Raw genomic sequence first — 18,862 nt, 5'->3', positions numbered from 1 at the left:
CGAACTCTTGCAGAAGTGGCTTTAGCTTCTCAGTGCTGTGCTTTAACCCGCTGCACCACCAGGGAGGGCCACCATTGAGATTTTTATTGAAATTGCATTGAATCTATAAATTGTTTTAGGTAGGATAGTCATTTTGGTAATGTTGATTCTTTCAGCCCATGAGCAGGAAATATCTTAACATTTTTTTGTGTGTGTGTGTGTTCTTTTTTTTTTTTTTAATATTTTTTCCTTGTATATGTTCTTTGCCTACTTTGTTATGTTTATTCCCAGGTAATTTTTATATAGTTAATTTATTTATTGCTACAGTTGTAAATGGAGAGGTTTTCTTCCTTAGGTTGATTTTTTGCATAAAAGAAGGCAACTGACTTTTATGTATTTGTTTGTAACCTGATACTTTACTGAAGTAAATATAAAAAACAGCTTTAGATGTTGGTCTGGCTTATTGTTTTAATTAAATTTTCCATAGATTTTTTTTAGGATTTTCTATATTATGTCATCTGTAGATAATTTTCTATAGATATTATATTATCTGCAGATAATATACTTCTTCTTGACCAGTTGGGTTCTTTTTTTTTGTCCTCTTGCCTAATTGCTCTAACTTGGACTTCTAGTACTTTGTGAATAGTAGTGGTGATTGTAATAGTAGTGGTGAGAGTGGACATCCTTGTCTTCTACTAGATTCTAGTGGAAAGATTTTCAGTTTTTTCCCATAAAGAATGATTCTCTGGATTTCTGTATCTACTGTAATTTCCCCTCTATGATCAGTGATCCTATTTATTAGTTTTCTCCCTCTTTGTGAGTGTAGGTAGGGGTTTATCTGTTTATACAGAGAATCAGTTTTTGATTTCATTGATCTCATGGACTACCATTTTGACTTCTATTTCATTTATTTCCTCTACTTTCTTTGGATTCTCTTTCTAGTTCCTTGAATGAGAGATTAGGTTGTTTTCTTTGAGTTCTTGTTTCTTAATGTGGGCTTGTATTGCTACATACTTCCCTCTATTGTGTCCATGCATTCTAGAATGTGTCCTCATCGTCACTTGTCTTAAAGTATTTTTTATTTCTTTTTTGATTTCCTCATCAACCTAGTGGTCTTTCAGTAATGTATTGCTGAATATGTTTCTTGATGTATATGTACAAGAGCAGAGATTGGGAACCCAGGTCTGGCAGACTGTATGTTTTGTAAATCAAGTGTTATTGGAACATAGCCATACCAACATCTAAAGCTGTTTTTTATATTTACAGAAAATATATGGTCTTTAAAGCCTAAAATATTTACTCTCTGGCCCTTTACAGAAACAGTTTGCCAACTTTGCTACAGGTCAGGATATACACATATACCTAGTAATAGAATTGCTGGGTCTATAGGATGTCTGCATTTTTAATTTTGCCAAATGAAGCCCAAAGTTCTTAAAGCAGTTTAAGTCCTACCAGCAATGAATATGAGTTCATGTTACTATGTATTTTGGGGGAGACATATTGTCACATTTATTTTGCCAATTTGACGCCATTTACATTATAATTGTGTGCCTTGTTAGGAAGACAAAGTATTCAATTTGAGAAAGAATTACATAAAATCATTGACATTCTAAAAGTACTGGAATGTCAGGAAAACTCATTCTGACAGAATGCTGAATTGCCAACTTTGGGATGTTTAAAATAACATACAATGTATTTATCTCTACAAAGGTAGCACATTGACAGTTCAGAAGATAAATTAAGTACACTTTACTTTAGTAAGAACAAAAAGTTTTAGTTTTAATATAGTTCTAAATAGTGTACAGTAAAGTTTTATTAGTTACATACAAATTTGTACACAAATTTCTAATCTCAAACTTCTAATTTCAGATCTCTAATCTTAAGTCTCTAATAAGAGACTTAAGCCAATATAAATTAGACTCATGGATAAAGAGGTTAATGGGTTCCTCCACTTAGCCCCCAACATGAGTTTAAGAAAACTTGAGAATTCATTTGCAGTTTATACTTTCAAGTCTAGAACTATTTTGAGAAGGAACAAAGAAATGAGAATACCATTGTGTGAGGAAAAGGGACGTTATATTATAAATGGATTAACAAAGGAAAGTTAAGAAACCTCCCCAACATAGATACATTCTAGTTACTGAACATATGTTTTATTCATAAAAGTTTATTGTGAATGGGAGTGTAGTCCATTAGAGATTATTAGAGAAAAAAATGAGGAAAAGTCTTCAGAATGGAAAGAGTTAAGAGAGATTGATTTTTAAGAGTCATCTGAGGCAGGAGCTCTAACCTGTTTGCTGTGTGATTCTGAGTAATTTACCTAATTACCCAATAGTTTTAGTTTACTTTTCTATCAAATGGTAGTGGGTCGGGGGAGGTGTTAGTCTTTAAGTTAGACTCTATGCTAGCTTTAGTAATCAGTGAATGGTGGTTTAATTACTTTATACTTTAGTATGTTCCTTTATAAAATTGAAACACCATGCTTGACAAAACGTAAGTCCTGCTTCAAAGCAATGCACTTTTACTTAAACATAAGTTTAACACATATACATGTTTTCATTATGAAAATCAAATAACACAGAAATATTTAAATTAAAAAAGCAAAAAATCCCCTTAATTTTTTTCTTTTAATTTTAGTCTCTTAGTCAGAAGTAGCCTAATTATCAGTTTGACATGTATGCTTCTAGGCTTTTCTTTTCTATGTGTACATTATATACATATGTAAATAAATTTGTGTTTATTTTTTTAAGTATACCTTTGTGTGTATTTGAATAAAAGTTGCTCAGTACATAGTGTTTCACACACAATTAGCTTATTCCTCTGAAGTTGCCTTATAGATCTTTCAAGTTTTTAGCTTATACATCTAATTATTTTTAATTGTTGCATGGTATTCTGTGGTATGAATACATTATAACTTTTTAACCCCATCTATTTTGTGGGGTTTCCAATTTTGTGACAGTAATATGCAGTATATATTACAATGAACATTACACTCAAGGATAGTAACTTTTTGAGTCTGTTTAAATGGCAGTGCTATGCACTATTTCATGCAATATTTCTAAAGTTAAGGTAAATACTAATTAGCATGAAGAAATTATGTGTGAGAAGCCAGTCCAGAGTTACATTCATGCACTATTCTACCAGTGCTTTTATTGAATTCCCAAAGAGATTCATACCCCTAAAAAGAGAGAGCCAGAATTTTAGACAAGGTTATAGAATTTTAGATCTATAAGGAAATGTGGAGATCAACTATATGTTCCTTTGCATTTCCATTGCTGCTTAGTGCCCCTATAATTAATTGTCCAAACTAAGAAACTTGAGGATGAAGGTGAGGTATAACTATTTATACTGAAATAGCAGACAAATTTTTCAGCACAGAGTAAGATATATGGACAATTGAACCCTAACCTAGACCATCAATGACCTTTCACATACATTTCTGCAGTTAGTTTCCTTGCATTTACTCTTAGCTTGTCCTAGTCTATTATCACATAGCAGCCAAATGACCTTCTAAAACAAATGTTTAATAATATCTCTCAACTTAAAAACGTCTTTTGAGGCTTTATGTAAGCATATATTTATTGGTCCCCCTGTGACTGTTAGCATGCAATGTGAAATAAGGGCACTTAAATTATGAATCTAGAGTCTGGTGTTTGCATCTCAAACAGATATTCTAAGACTATGTTGGTGACCTTGGGGCAAAGTATTTAACTTCTCAAGCTCTTTCTTCAAATATAAAAAATATAGGTAGTGTGAAGAGGGGGGTGACATAGTAAATGACTGTACAATATAAATGCAGGACGCTGTTAATAGTTAACTTTGTGCTTGTTAAACCCTTTGAAAAAAATTGTCCTTGTGTCTTATCACAGTATCTAGTAGCTTGTGGTAAGATTTTTATAAGTTAAACCTTACCTTTCATGTGACTATCTAGGTTTCAAAAAGTAAAAACCTAGTCATATATTTTTTTTAAAAAAAGTCTTTAAGAGTTTAAGTTTCTTGCAAAAGTAAAAGCTAGTTATGTCTGTTTTAAAACACAGACCTATAATAAATTTGGCATTAGTATCTGATAACCTTTCTACTGACTTCACAAAATCATTAAGCAGAGTATATTTATAAAAATCAAGTATCTTACCATGATTATAATTTAAATATGTAACTCATTCTTCATGAATTGAGAACAATTTAGAAAGTCATCTCCGTATAATTCGTTGCCTCAATCAGTACCTTCTGCTTACAAGTAATGACTTGCAAAAAGGAATTTGCTAGGTCATATCATTAGCTAGTAGGAATATTTGTTTAGTTTTTTTTTTTTAAAGATTTATTTATTTGTGCATACAGAACTGGGGTACAGGCCAGAGGCTTAGGGGCGGCTAGAGGCTTCACCAGAGACAGAGCGGGGAGCAGAACAGACAGATCTATGAAGCACACTGCTGAGGGGTGCAGTGGGTGGGTCAAGAGAGGTCTGTGGCGCCATGTGGTCACCTCCAGGGCAGGCGGGGATTGAACTAATTGGAAGTGGCTTTAGCTTCTTAGTGCTGTGCTTTAACTCGCTGCGCCACCAGGGAGGGCCCTGTTTTGTTTAGTTTTTAAAGAATTTTGGATGTGAGGTATAGAAAAGTACCAAAATATTCTTATTAATCATAAATTATGGTTTTTGAGAGTATAATAATTTGTGAATATAGAAGTAGACAGGAGTAGAGTGCTTTTTCTTAATTAATCATGAAAGTGAGTGGGAAGGGGTTCCTTGTATGCTACACAAAGTGAAAATGAAGTTTTATTTGTACTCTTTTTTTAGAGAGAAGTATGACAGTCGTGTGGTAATTAAGAAGTATGCTTTGAATAGTTTGCTCTTTTAAAATTATCGTAATTGTATGAAGTGATATATTTGAAGAATATTTTGATTAAAAAAAGTGAGGGAAATTTTCTTAATTTTAATTATATGTCAAATATATTGGCATTTAATATTTTAAATTAGTTCAAATAGTTATGAAAATCTTTGCAGAAGTTAATCTGTTCAAAATGACCATTCTTTTTCAGTTTTTATATTTTAAAGATTGATACAGATTTTCTAATTTGTCATTAAATTATTTTTTTAACTTAACCTGTAAAATATTTCATGTTTATTTTATAGATGATAGTATTTCTGCTGCAAGTACTTCTGATGTTCAAGATCGCCTCTCAGCTCTTGAGTTACGAGTTCAACAACAAGAAGATGAAATCACTGTGTTAAAGGCAGCTTTGGCTGATGTTTTGCGACGCCTTGCAATTTCTGAAGAGCATATAGCCTCAGTGAAAAAATCTGTCCCAAGTAAAGGTAATTAAGTTTGCTGTAAAGTAATAAGAATCTTTATTTTCACCTTTTTTGGAGATAATATGTAAAATGTGTGCATTTTACCAGTTAAATTAAAATTACATTAAAATTGGAAATAAAAAACTGTAGTATCTCTTTAAATACTGTGATTTAGTCTTTTTATTGCCCTGTTCCTATTCTCATGAATTTCTGAGATTTTATTATTTATTATTTTAAATTAGAATTTTTTGTGTGTAATATCACATACCATTACATATATCATACTATTTGTAAATTTAATGTCATCCAACTAGATAAGTTAACTATGGGTGGGAACTGAAATTTATTTGTGTCCCATCGTACTTAGCATTTTATCTTGAACATTGCAGCTGGGTATACACATGTACTTTTAAAATCAGCCTTCTTAGTATATGAATTATTAAAATCATTATAGTTAAATAGCTTCACTCTAAAAATCCTGAAGATTTTAAGTTCTGAAACTTACTGCCAAGCCTCATGGGACTTTTAACTTTAAATTGGGAACTTTCACACTTAAAAGAAATAGTCTTCAGGACCCTGTTTCTCTTGAGTTTGAAGTAGCTATAGTGTGACCTTTTTCTTCCTGCAGCCACCCAGAGAAAGAATTTTTTTTTTTACATTTTAAAGAAAGGACAAATTCTGCATAGTTAAAGTTGGGCAGTAGAACTGCCATCCAGAAAGAATTTTAAATCATCTCATATTAATCAGCAGTTGAACATATTCTTCTTGTAGAGTTACATGGACATAGGCATGATTATCCCCATCCTGGCAAAAGGGAAGGTGAGAATATTCATCGACTTACCAGTCTCCACCACAGTATGTCAGTGCAAATTCTTAACCTTTCAGAGGAGTCTTGACATAATTCCTAGCTAGACAAAAGATAGTTAACAAAGACATGTGAGGAGCAGATTTAGAAGAAAGATTAGAAATTTAGCATCTAAATGTTGGGCTTGAGTAATTTATGGCATATAAATTAGCTGAATTACAGGGCTAGTGCTCATGGTAGTCTTGGTAAGCAATAAGAATTGGGGACTATTTAGCTAATAGGTGAAGTCATACAAGTAGGTTGTAAAATAAGGGTTAGGATAGTTTTGTTGAAAGCATCAATGTTTTAGCATAGCAGAGAGTACAGTTCATATTGCTAGCCTCTACAAAGAGGTCGAAAAAAGAGAGAGGCAATCATTAGATTTGGCATTGATGAGAATATTTGAAACCTCTCAAAAAGCAGTTTTAGCAGAGTGAAGATTGTAAGTCAAATAGCAATATTTTTAGAAACAACAATTGAGAATTGTGGAATTGTGAAGCTATAACCACTCTTTCAAAAACTGACTGAGGGGAGATGGTAGTAACTAGAAGAAGATGCTAAGTTAAAGGTCAGTTTAAATTTTAAATTTTTTATGACATTATAGACTTGGGCACAAAGATATGTTGATAAAAAGGCAGCAGAGAAGAAGATGATATTGGTAGCAGAGGACTGGTGGTAATTTAGAAAAGATCATAGAGTAGGTAAGAAAATGTTAGTCTTAAAGAAAAAGACTACTTTTGAAACAGAATGGAAAGAAATGAACCAACTGGAAGTGGTAGAAAATTCAGAATTGTCAGCTTAGGAAATTTTATTCCTTATTACTGCCTCCTCTGGAGACTTTGATGCTCTTGCGGGGAGTAATTGGAATGGTTAGAGTACGATGGAAAAGCAGAGTAGGTGAAAGAAATGTTGAGTGACCCTGTGAGTATTAAAGTGGGTATCTCTGGGGGAAGGAGCATTCAGTTGGTCTGGTTTTGTGATTATCATTTTTTTATTCCAAACTCAAGCACTCTGGACTTGATGTTCTTTGTAGAAAGAAAGATGACAGGCTTGGTCTTTTGTATTAGTAAGACAAATGTGTCAGTGGAAGAGGATAAGGGACTTGAGAGTTTGGCAAGTTGATAGAAGCCACTCTGACTTATAATGTTATATTATGGTCTTTAAATTTTTTAAAGAACCGACTTTGAGGACTACCAAGATCAAACCAAGTAAAACAGTTATCTGGTTATAAATTTATTTTTATAAGAGAGGATTTGGGGAGTTGTTAGAGTAGAATGAAGAAATAGATCAATTGATGTATATGTGATACATGGCACACAGGAAACTTAGACACTAGGTTTAACAAGAAGCAGGTTTAATTTCATTGATGCTGACTCAGCAGATTTGTGTCCACAGTCTGTAGGAAGTCGGGGTTTTTATATATACTTTCAGTTCTTCAAGATTCCGGGTGGGTTTGCATTGGCAGCTGTGCGTGGTCAGATGTGACATGGCTCCATACCAAGAGGTGCATGTATAGCTGTAGACCAAGGATGAGTAAGATTCAGGAATGATGGGAACCCCAGGGCCATTCTGCCTCATGGTATGTGGTCTAACATGAAGCAAGATTCAGTTGCATAGCAAGAACAGAGCAAAAGGCTGTTAATGAGACATCCCCCAGCTGCTTATCTCAGGTCACCATGCTTCATGTGGTCCTTATACCAAGTAAACTTTGCAGAGAAAGAAGTTTCCCCTCTTTAACTGGCATATGTGCCATTAGCCTCTCTTTATTTACTTTAAATCCTGTATGAAATAAATGATGTAGTAAAGGGTTATTGTCCACAACATTAATAAAAACTATTTTTCAAATAGTTTATGTAGTCTTTAAAATATTTTTTAACATTAGTATGCTAAAACTATAGTACATTGTAATTGGTGAGAAAAACTTAACATTTTGTACTTCATTGAGGTAATGTTTGTTTACATTCAATTTTTTCCTCCCATTTTTTTATTTACTAAGATATTTCAGTAAGGTATTTTTTTTATTCAAATCAATGATATTTTGTGTGACACTTGGTTATGTAGCATTTATTTACCTGTTTCAGTGTCATAAAATGCAAATAAATTAAATAGCATGTTCTTTCCTACTACTCCCTAAGAACATACTTTTTTGTAAATTGTCCTTTGTAGTTCTTTGATCACAATTTGTTTCTAAAGTGAGTTTAGGATCCCTTTTGTTCAGTTCTTTATTAGTGACTTACCCAGTTCTGGAGCCACAGAGCCACCTACAGCTGCTACATTGGAACTTTTTCTAGTCACAGTGTACTCTTATCTTTATCCTTATTAGAGAGATACTAAACCCCCCCTTCCCCATTCTACTTCTAAGTTTACTTTGACTGTTCTTAGAATATGCTAATGTGGTTAAATTCTAAAATAGACTCCACATGTAATTTATTTAAGTTGCTTTGTTATGTTAGACACAGGCTTTGAATTGCTGCCTACAGAATTGATTGATGCGAGGTTTGGATAATGTAATTTAGAGAAATAACGTTTTAGAAATTAAATGATTCTTTGTTAAGAAGTACTCTGTTTCCCTTGAATGGAAAAATTTTCCTGCCAACTATTGTTTTCTAATGTTGATTTAAAAAAAAAAGCAAGAGATATATAATTTTTTTTTTCAAGAGAGATATAATTTTAAAGTTTTGTTAATTATTGACAATTCGAAACAGCTTTATCTTGGAATATACATTCTTTATATAAAAGTATAGAGTAATTGGAAAAAATATTAAGTGCTGGGGCCTCCCTGGTGGTGCAGGGGTTAAAGACTCAGTACTATGAAGCTATCCACAGCCACAGGGTATTTCTATCCCTGGCCATGGAGATGACCTATATGGTGCATCAGACCTCTTCTGTCTGACCTGCTGCTTCCCCTCAGCAGTATATTTCAGTATATCTGCCTGTTCTGCTCCCCACTCTCTCCCTGGTGAATCCTCTCACCCACCCCCTGCACCTCGCCTGCACCCCAGCTCTTGTATGTATAAATAAATAAATCTTTTAAAAAATGCTTCATCACTGTTGGCATTTTGTATATAGTCAATTTCAACATTAAAAAGGATTAATATATTAATGGAGTGAAATTTTAGAATAAATGTTATATATATATATATATATATATATATTATTTATTCATACAGAACTGGGGTACAGGCCAGAGATGCGGAGGGTGAGAGGATTCACCAGAGACAGAGTGGGGAGCAGAACAGGCAGATCGACAAAGTACACTGCTGAGGGGAGCAGCGGGCGGGTCAGGAGAGGTCTGCCACACCATGTGGATCTCCTCCGGGGCAGGTGGGAATCGAACTCATGTGGAAGTGGCTTAAGCTTCTTAGTGCTGTGCTTTAACCCGCTGCACCACCAGGGAGGGCCAGAATAAATGTTTTAAGGAAAATATTTTAAAATAAAGTTCCCCCCTCCTTCCATTAAAAAGTAATGTTTCTGATGCCAAGGAAAATGTTACCATATTTTCATATGACTTTTTTAGCCCTCTATGAAATTAGAATTTATAGTATTCATGTTTATGTAAGTTACTGACAAGACAATAATCACTGTCATTCCCTTAAAGCAGTCATATTTTTCAAAGATTTTCTTTAAAGGTAAGAGTAAGCCTCCATAGATAAATAGAATACAGCTGTTCATGTGGTTAAAAATACAGTTCAGTTTCCTTACTGATGAAGATAACTTAGTTTTGTGATATGGCAGTTATTATGGGGTAAATGACTTGACTTCAGATATGGATAAAACTAAATGTTAATTGCATCTGTACTGATGTTTAATGACTTTTTACTGTGTCTCTTAATCATATTACTACCATTCTGAAGCGCCAAAATCAGAGATAAACGGAACTAGTCATTTCAGTATTAGTTCTCATCTTTTAGCTTATCTTCTCCAATGTACCATCTAATACTAAGCCCCATTTTTTCTGGACTCTATTATTACTTAAATGATGTAGAAAGTTTTCTTAGCAGTTTTTAAGGTGATATTTAAATTTATCATATACCTTCACTGTCAGAATTCTTTCCCATTGACGGTGTACATTTAGAATATATGCACCAGTTGCACCTGAATCCCTGCCAAAAGTGAGAAAAAAAAAAAAAACTTACCTGCACTCTGGAGCATAACGGATGGCCTAGGGAACACTAGCAGTTTTAACTGCCAGAAAGACAAATCATGTCACAGCCGGTGCCTGCAAAACCCATTAAGACCTCTTGGGGTGACCATATGAATGTAATTTGAGACTATAGCCCACTGACATTATGTGAATACAAGCTGTTAGTACACAATGGTATAAAAGCAAAAGTCAAATTTAGCTGAAAATGGGAACCAGTCACTTAAATAGGGAAGCTGCTGATAAAGCAAAAGTATCAAGCAGTGTAACTGTCTTTGGTGAAAATGAGAGAACCCAGGAGCAATATTGAAATGTAGAGGATGTTAGTTCTCTAAAAAACCATTACTAAATATGTAGACTTTGGGATAGTACACAGGCACAGGTCTGTATCATTTGGCTCTTATTCCAGGTAACGTGGGAGAAGACAGAGATTGTCTTTAGGTTTGTTGTATGTGTTGTTGATAAGCAAATTACTTTAATCAGGTTGGAAAATATGAATATCCTTTGTGGGGCCCTTAGGTTACAGTGACTCATAGTTCTGGTAGGGGATGAGAAAGTATTTAACAACAATTCAGAGACTTCTAAGCACTTCTTCGTATGTAAAAGTATAGTAGTTCTCTCCTTATCCACAGAGGTATTCCAAGATCCCTAGTAGATGCCTGAAGCTGTGGATATACCAAACCCTACATATACTTTCTTTTTTATAAATACCTGTCTGTAATAGTTTTGATTTATAAATTAGGCACAGAAAGAGGTTAATAACTTGTAGTAAAATAAGGCGGTTATAATGGTGTCTTGTACTCAAAGTCTTGTGAATGTGGTCTTTATCAAAATAATCTTATTGTAGGTGATTTTTTCAGACCAGAGTTGTTGGAAACTGCAGAAAGTGAACTGAAACAGTGGGTAAGGGGGACTGCTGTCTGGGTGAATACTACCTCAGATCAGATAGCAGTAATCATGTAATCACTTTCTCTAGGAGTGTCAATACTTCTTTTGTCATTTCTACACAAAATATTTAAAAATTAATTAAGGACCAAGAGTTAAAAGGACTGTATATACAATTTCCTCTTGAGACAATAAGAAGTATACAGACAAAAATTCCAAATACAGAAAATAAAATAAAATTCTGTGGAGTACACATCGTCTTCTGTCTTCTCAAAGAATGAAGCTGAGTAATTGACAGAAATTGAAAAAGATAGCGATGAACTTAAAAATATGAAAAAGAGTAGAAAAGCTAGGCAATTGGAGCTGTGTGGCATGTGATAGAGAATCTGAGATAAAGAAAAGATTTTGAGTATAAGATAATGTTCTTCTTCCATGTAACATCTTTACCTTCCTCATGATCAAATTTTTTTCTGTACTTTAAGGCTTCAAATTATTTCTTAAAAAAGATCTGGTTTCTCCCCCCCTTGGAATTGTTTTAAAATTTTATTTGTATGTCTCTTGCTATATATACTTGTTGCTACTGCTAGATTTTAAATTATTTGAAGGTAAGGACAGTTTCTTACTAACATCACTTAGCATGGAGATGACTCAATACTTGTTAAAATTGGATGACAGGAGAAGAGAGAGAAACAGAAAGATGTATTATTACTGTTTTAATGGAAGGGTTAGCATAGATGCAAGAGTAAGAGGATACTACAGATGAGGGCAAGAGGAATTTCGTAATTTGAATATGTAACAGTTCTTAGTGATAATTGCTGTGTGAATCTAAAATGTAAAATGTAGTGAAACTTATTAGTATTTAGGAACTGTCACACTGAGACATCAGAAAAGTCAGGTGCTTGGTTCTAACACAATTAATTTTCTTATGTAATGGTAAAATATGGAAATTGTTGTTTGGTTTTGCCCTGGCATTATCCTGATTTCCTCTGTGATTAAGACTAAGTATCTGGCTTATAAACATTTAGCCTAAATTTCTTGCAGTTCAACTGTGTGCTGCTCAGAAATGAAATTACTCTTGTTCCTTTGGTTACTAGTTGTCACTATTACTTCCAGTATTGCAGGCTGACTTTTGAGAGAATTGTAGCTCAGACTTTTTAATGCCTATGCCCTGAGAGAAAGTGACACACACTGGTGTGCATGCACACACACAGTACATTTCAGTCATAAATGTATAACTGAAGAAATTATCTTTATGATCCTTTCCTCCAGTATGTTACTAATATTCTACATGCCAAGGAATGCAACTTTAGGTTTCTCAAGGGAAAAACAAGGACTCGCCCACAGTTTTTTGATTTCTGCCACTACTTACTGCCTCCACCTTGGACAGTAATTCACTCTTTTATCCAAATGCTAGGAATTCCCAGTAGGAAGACTTATCTCAAATTAATGTATTATATAAAAATTACCATGAAAATCTCCTTTGGATCTTTTATTGCTACTTTGTATAAGTATCTGAGATTCTTGATGATTTAGTTCTACTCTCTGCTTCAGTTTTGCTTCCCTATTCCATCTGATGAACTCCTGCCTGTTATACTGGGACAGTTCAAAATGTATCTCTACTAGGTAGAATTGTTCCTTTCTGCTTATTTATCAACCTTGAGCATGTTAGTGATCTCTTCTAGGATTCAGGTTCTTCATCAACAAAATTGAAATGATATTAATAATTTCCTTTTGGATTATGGTAAAAATTAAGGGACATAACTAGTCTAAAGTACTTCAAATGATGCCACAAAGCTTGATTATTCCACATCGATAGTTGTTTGTTTCCTTCATCTTTTCAATGTACTACTCATTGTTTGATGCTGGAGAGTAAAGAAATAAAAGAAATTGTTTTTGCTCCCAAAGGACTTCAGGTTAAATGAAATGACAGATAAGTCAATAATTCTAAAGCTGTGTGGCAATTGGTATTAAAGGGTACATTTAGGGGGAGTGGGAATATGTCAGATTAATAGTAGCTTAAACTGGAGTTGGAAGGTTCCTCACAGGAAGAAACATCAGCACTCATTTATCTTCATGATTTTAAGTCACTTATTTGTACCAGTTCCCAAATTGCCTGTATTCAGGGCATCAGAACTTAAGAATTATCTGCTTACTGCAAGGTTCTGTTTTTATGTCCTTCAGAATTCATAAATGTAAAGTGTCTCCAAACTAAACTCCATCTTTTAAGTCATAAGCATTAAAACTCCCCCTCCTTTTCATTCATGCTAATTAAGTTCTTGTTTTAGTTCTCTTATCATCTTGTGCTTAGACCACTGTTCTAAAATCTACTCTTAATATAACCACTAGATTTTTACTCCCCCTCGTAACCTCTCCCATCTAGATTTACCTCTCCCATCTAGACTGATCTTCATACATTCTCACCACATCAAAGGGCTTTTTCCCTACATCCTTCTTTCACACACACACACACACACACCCACAGCCCAAGCCGACCACACATAAATGCTCCACTTTGCTGTTACATTCCTTCTGCCTTTTTAATTATACTAAAATAAGATCCCATTATCTTACCATTTCTTACCTGGCTTTCTCTTACCTAAGACTTTGTTCTGCATATTTTTTCGAGGGAGCCATTCTTGAGCTCTCTAAGCATCCTTACAGAATTATGTCCTTGTACTCCTTCAGTACTCTTCACTCTACATAATGTTACAGTACTTACCAAATGTTATCTTTGCCTGAGTGATTCTCCGGAAAGGTTTTCAATTCTGTGATGCCAGTGGCTACCTTTGTACTCTTTTGTAAACACAAAGTGAGGATCATAATAGGCCTGAGTAAATATTTGATGGGTAGATGGATGATGAATACATGTAATTTAGGTAAGCAGGGATGACTAATGTATGGGGGTGGGGAGAGACATTCAGATGCAAAAGCACAAAGGAGTAAAAGTTCCAAGTTTAGGGGTTCAAAATAAACTGAAGCATGGGGTGTGAGAATGGGAGTGTCAAGAAATGAGCCTAGACTAGTAGATAGAGTCCATAGTGATTCCTTATACTTTGCTAAAGAATTTAGTTTTAATCCTGAGGGCACTGGAGAGCTATTAAAGGATTTTTAAGCTGAGGAATGACAGGTAGATTTATAATAATCCATTAATTCTGAGATGCCTTTATTTCTTGTATTTAACATCTCTGAAATTGCAGTGCATCTTACATTTGCTTGTTTCTTATGGTTGTCATAGCAACATATTTTCTTCCTAGTAATATTCAAGAATCAGTGTTAACTTACACAAAAAAATGGATCATTCACAGTATAGAGAACAAGGTGATACAGGAAGAAAAGTAAATAGAGATTAAGTGAACATAATCTAAAAACAACATCTCAGGCAATAGTGAAGAAGACACATTTATTTAATCATTAAGATATTAAATACCTCTGTGTGCAAAACACAGAAATATATACAAGCATGGGGATATTGTACAAAACAAGTAAGGTGCCCAAAGAGCTACATAAAAATTGTGATGGTGATGAGGGTTGTGAAGGAAATAAAGTATATCATAATAAGAGGGTAAACTAAGAGAGGCACCTTAGATATGGTGATCATAAAAGCCTTCTTTGATGACATGGTATTGACCTAAAATTGAAAAAATGAAAATGAGTCTTCTAGATGAACATTCCAAGTAGTAGAGCAAATGTAAAAGTTTGAGCAGGGTCCTCCCTGGTGGTGCAGTGGGTTAAAGCACAACACTAAGAAGCTAAAGCCACTTCAGCATGTTTTTGATCCCCACCTGCCCTGGAGGTGACCACATGGCGTGGCAGACCTCTCCTGACCCACCTGCTGCTCCCCTTAGTGTATTTCCTTGATCTGCCTGTTCTGCTCCCCATTCTGTCTCCAGTGAAGCCTCTCACCACCCTGCACCTCTGGCCTGTACCCCAGTTCTGTATGCATAAATAAATAAATCTTAAAAAAAAACTTTGGGCACTAGAAGGGATAGGGAGAGAAATAAAATTCTAGATTTTGTTTATATGCTGAAAAAACAAGCCTACTTTGATTCTTATTTCATACTACATATAAAAATTAAGTGAAAGTGATTGTAATCCTCAGTGTAAGGGTTTAAAACACCTATAAGAAACTATAGATCTTACCATCAGTCAAAGATTTCTTAAATGGGATTCAAGTACAAATTATGAGATTAATTGAACTTTATCAAAATAAGGCAAACTATAGAACAGGAGGAAATATTTATAAAACATAACATTTGTCAGAGAACTTTTATTTATAATAATAAAGAATTCTTACAGCTTAGTGATTAGGAAAACATTCCACTTTCCAAAAATTTCAACAAACACTTCACCAAAGAAAAATGTGAATAACAAATATGTATATGAAAAGATATTTAACACATTTAAGCATTAAGAAAATGCAAATTTAAGTTGCAACAAGACACCACTGCGTGCTAACTATGCTGGCTAAAATTAAAAAACTCATCAATTCAAGTATTTGCCAGTATACGAAGCAACTGAAACTCTTTACACTGGTGGAAATGTAAAGTGGTACAGCCTCATAAGAAAACAACAACTTGGCAGTTTGCCGAAAAGTTAAATATTTACCTGCCATACACCCCAGATATTAACCTCTGAGAAATTAAAGCATATGCCCACACAAACTTGTACATTTATTTTCATTATAGCATTATGTGTAATTGCCAAAAATTAGAAATAACAGGTAAATGAATAAATACACTGTTATATACTTATATAGTAAGATAGTATTACACTGCAATAATCTAAACTTATCAAATTCAAATGAAACTTATAATGATGCTGAATGAAGAAAAGCCAGGCCAAAAAAAAAAATGTATGATTCCATTTTATAGATTTCTAGAAAATGAAGACTTGCAGTGATTGGAAGGAGGGAGTAATGGATTACAGACATAGGAGAAGTTCTAAGGATGATGTCAGTTTTCCCTCTCTTGAGTATGGTGGCTCTTTCAAGGCACATATATATCAAAACTTTGTTAAATGTTTGTTTTATATATGTTCAATTTATTGTGTCTGTCAACAAAACTGGAGTGTTGGAAAAATTTGTAGAAACTGCAAAGGACCTCCCCATTGAATGCTGGCAGTGAGAAAGTAGAGTCAAAGCTGATTTCCTGTTTTCTGGTTGTACAGTGAATGGGAGGTGATGACTTTCACCGTAAATCATGTATGTCATAGAGTAGCAATTTTGAATTGTTGTATTGATGGGGGAAGAGCCACACAAGTTCATGGAGAGATGTTTACCAGCCGAAGGCCAGTAATGAGAAAGGTAGGGTATGATAGTGACAAGATAGCTGAAGAGCCTAGATACAGTCTGACAAGACAACAAGATATAGCAGGTCAGAGTAAGAAACAAACAATAGAGAGCTAAGAAGAAATTCAGGTAAGGGCAATGTCCAAGAAACTCAAGGACATTGTTCTTACCTGAATATTGTCCTTGTGAGAATGATCGATATTACTAAGGAAAACCAGAGCAAAATAAGGACTGAAAAGTATCCATTCAGTTTAGTAACAAACCATTGGAGATCTTGGCAAGAAAAATTTGCATGATGTGGTTAAATGATAGATTTCAGAAGGTTTGGGTGCAGATAGGTTGGCTCTTTTCCAATTAGGCTTGGAATGGAGGGGTGTGGGGGGGTTCAAAGAGAGTTAAAAGTTTGGAGTATGTATGAAATGTATATGAGTGTGTTTTCTGATATGCTTAGAGAGAGGCATCAAAGAGGGAAAGTTTGAAGAGGGATTATTCTGTGAAATCCAAAACTCATGTTTAATCCCTATCATGATGGTATTTAGAGTTAGGTAGGACCTGTAGGAAGTACTTTAGGTTATGAAGGTGGAGCCCCCATAATAAGACTAAATATCCTAACAAGAAAATAAGAGGAAGAGAGCCACTACTGCTCTCCTTCCCCCAACTTAACTGATGTGAAGATACTTAAGATAGCTTTAGTAGTTAAATCCTCAACAGAACTTGATCTTAGACTTAGCACCTTGATCTTAGACCTTTCTCAGCTAAAGAACTGTGAGAAATAAGTATTTGTAGTTTGTTCTGGTAGCCTAACCTAAGACAGATTAAAAGAAGGGAAAGAAAATAGTTAACAGAACAAGGCTTCTTGAGAAGCAGATTAGGGTTAACCTCTGCAGTCAGACTGCAAACTAGTCTTTGCAAAGAAGAGAAAACAAAGGTGGATATGTGGGTCAGGACCTGATGACCATTTTGTGAAATAATGAGCTTGAATTCAGTGAGCATTAAGAAGTTATTAAAGATGTTTTAATTTTAAATAAAATTACCCCCAAATTTGCCATGTCAGTGTAAATACAGGTTTCTGTTTTTCCTTTTTATCAGACTTTATTTACCTTAAGGAAGCAAACAAACAGAAAGATGAACCTGACTCATAGACTAGTGGAGCAAGGCAAAGGCTATGGATAATAGGCATGATATGCAGAATGGAGGGATGGCAATCATTTCAAAGACACAGGAAGAGAAATCTACAGGATTCAGGGATGTGGGGGAGAGAGTCAGAAAACAGCTGGTTTATAATTTGACATGATAAATTAGACGCAATATACTTTGTAAATTGATGCAAGTAATCAGTGCTCATCTGACCCTAACTCACTCTATACCTTTGTTGAAAACCAGTATTGCTTTGTGACTTTCACAACCCAATCCCAGCCTGCTTCTGAAGAAATCTGTATCTTTTTTCCCTTCTTCAAACCATTTTCAGATTCTCTGTCATGGCTATAATTATTGTAGCCAGGTACTCAGGAAATTATTTTAAGTAATTTTATTGCAAATCAGAATCACCTGAACTCAGTGATAACCTTTAAGAGGAGGAAGTGGGGTGTATTCAGTCAGGGGTTCACAGACTTCAGTTCTAATGGTATTTATGTTTGCATTATTCAAAACAGTGAAAGCCAAGATTTCACTTCTGATAATGGCTAAGTGTCTTTATATTCCTTTACCTATAAATTGCAGTTATTACACCAACGGCTAATTAGAACAGAGTTAGGAAGACTTTCAAAGTTTTATCTTCACTGTAGCATTTTAAGTAATATCCACTTAAGGGTTATAAAATGATTCCATCTTATAAGTATATTAATGTTCAATAGCATTTCATTTTCAGTAACTAAAATTTCATAATAAAACTGAAAATGCTGAGAAAGGAGTCACCACGGTCCTGTCACTACCAATATGTTACTTTAGTCATTTCTAGAAATACTAAGTGTTGATAAGTCATTTGAGGCAATTGCTTAAAAATGACATCAAGGGAATGAAGAAAATGTGGGCAGTCTCTTTACTATTCAGTCTGCTCAGAATTTTAGTTTCTTCCTGATTCAGTCTTGGTGTGGAGTGTTTCTAGTTTATTCACTTCTAGTTTGTCAAAGATGTTGGTGCATAATTTTTCCTAGTATTTTTGTGTTTCTCTGTATTTCTGTACCTAACAGCTTTTTTACATCCTCTGCTTTTATAAAGAGAAGCAAACAAATAACCATGAAGTTGACCAAATCTAAAAGTTAAGTTTATCTTGTGTGTTTGAGAGGAAAATGATTCCAAAAATCAAAACTATTCTCTATTCCCAAATCTTTAAATAAATTTGACCCTCACAGGATGTGGACATTTTATATTGTGAATCTTAATTCTCCCTCACCACACCAACATTACCACACATTATTTTGATCTTTTTTTTTAAAA

General features: G+C 34.2%; 1 protein-coding gene across 4 annotated transcripts in view; it reads left to right on the top strand.

Annotated features, from left to right (window-relative positions):
• EML4 (echinoderm microtubule associated protein like 4) overlaps nucleotides 1-18,862 on the top strand; it is a 117,336-nt gene that overhangs the window by 42,134 nt on the left and 56,340 nt on the right. For all 4 annotated transcript variants that reach the window (XM_004686256.2, XM_004686254.2, XM_012727496.1 and 1 more), the window contains exon 2: nucleotides 5,111-5,293. In XM_004686256.2, coding sequence (XP_004686313.1) covers nucleotides 5,111-5,293 — 183 coding nt within the window. The remainder of the gene's footprint in view (nucleotides 1-5,110; nucleotides 5,294-18,862) is intronic.

Source organism: Condylura cristata, unplaced genomic scaffold (genome assembly GCF_000260355.1).
Source record: "Condylura cristata isolate star-nosed mole 26May11 unplaced genomic scaffold, ConCri1.0 scaffold00020, whole genome shotgun sequence".
In the NCBI taxonomy this organism is placed as follows: Eukaryota; Metazoa; Chordata; class Mammalia; order Eulipotyphla; family Talpidae; genus Condylura; species Condylura cristata.
Note: the sequence above shows the minus strand (reverse complement) of the source record. Positions and strands in the feature narration are given on the sequence as shown.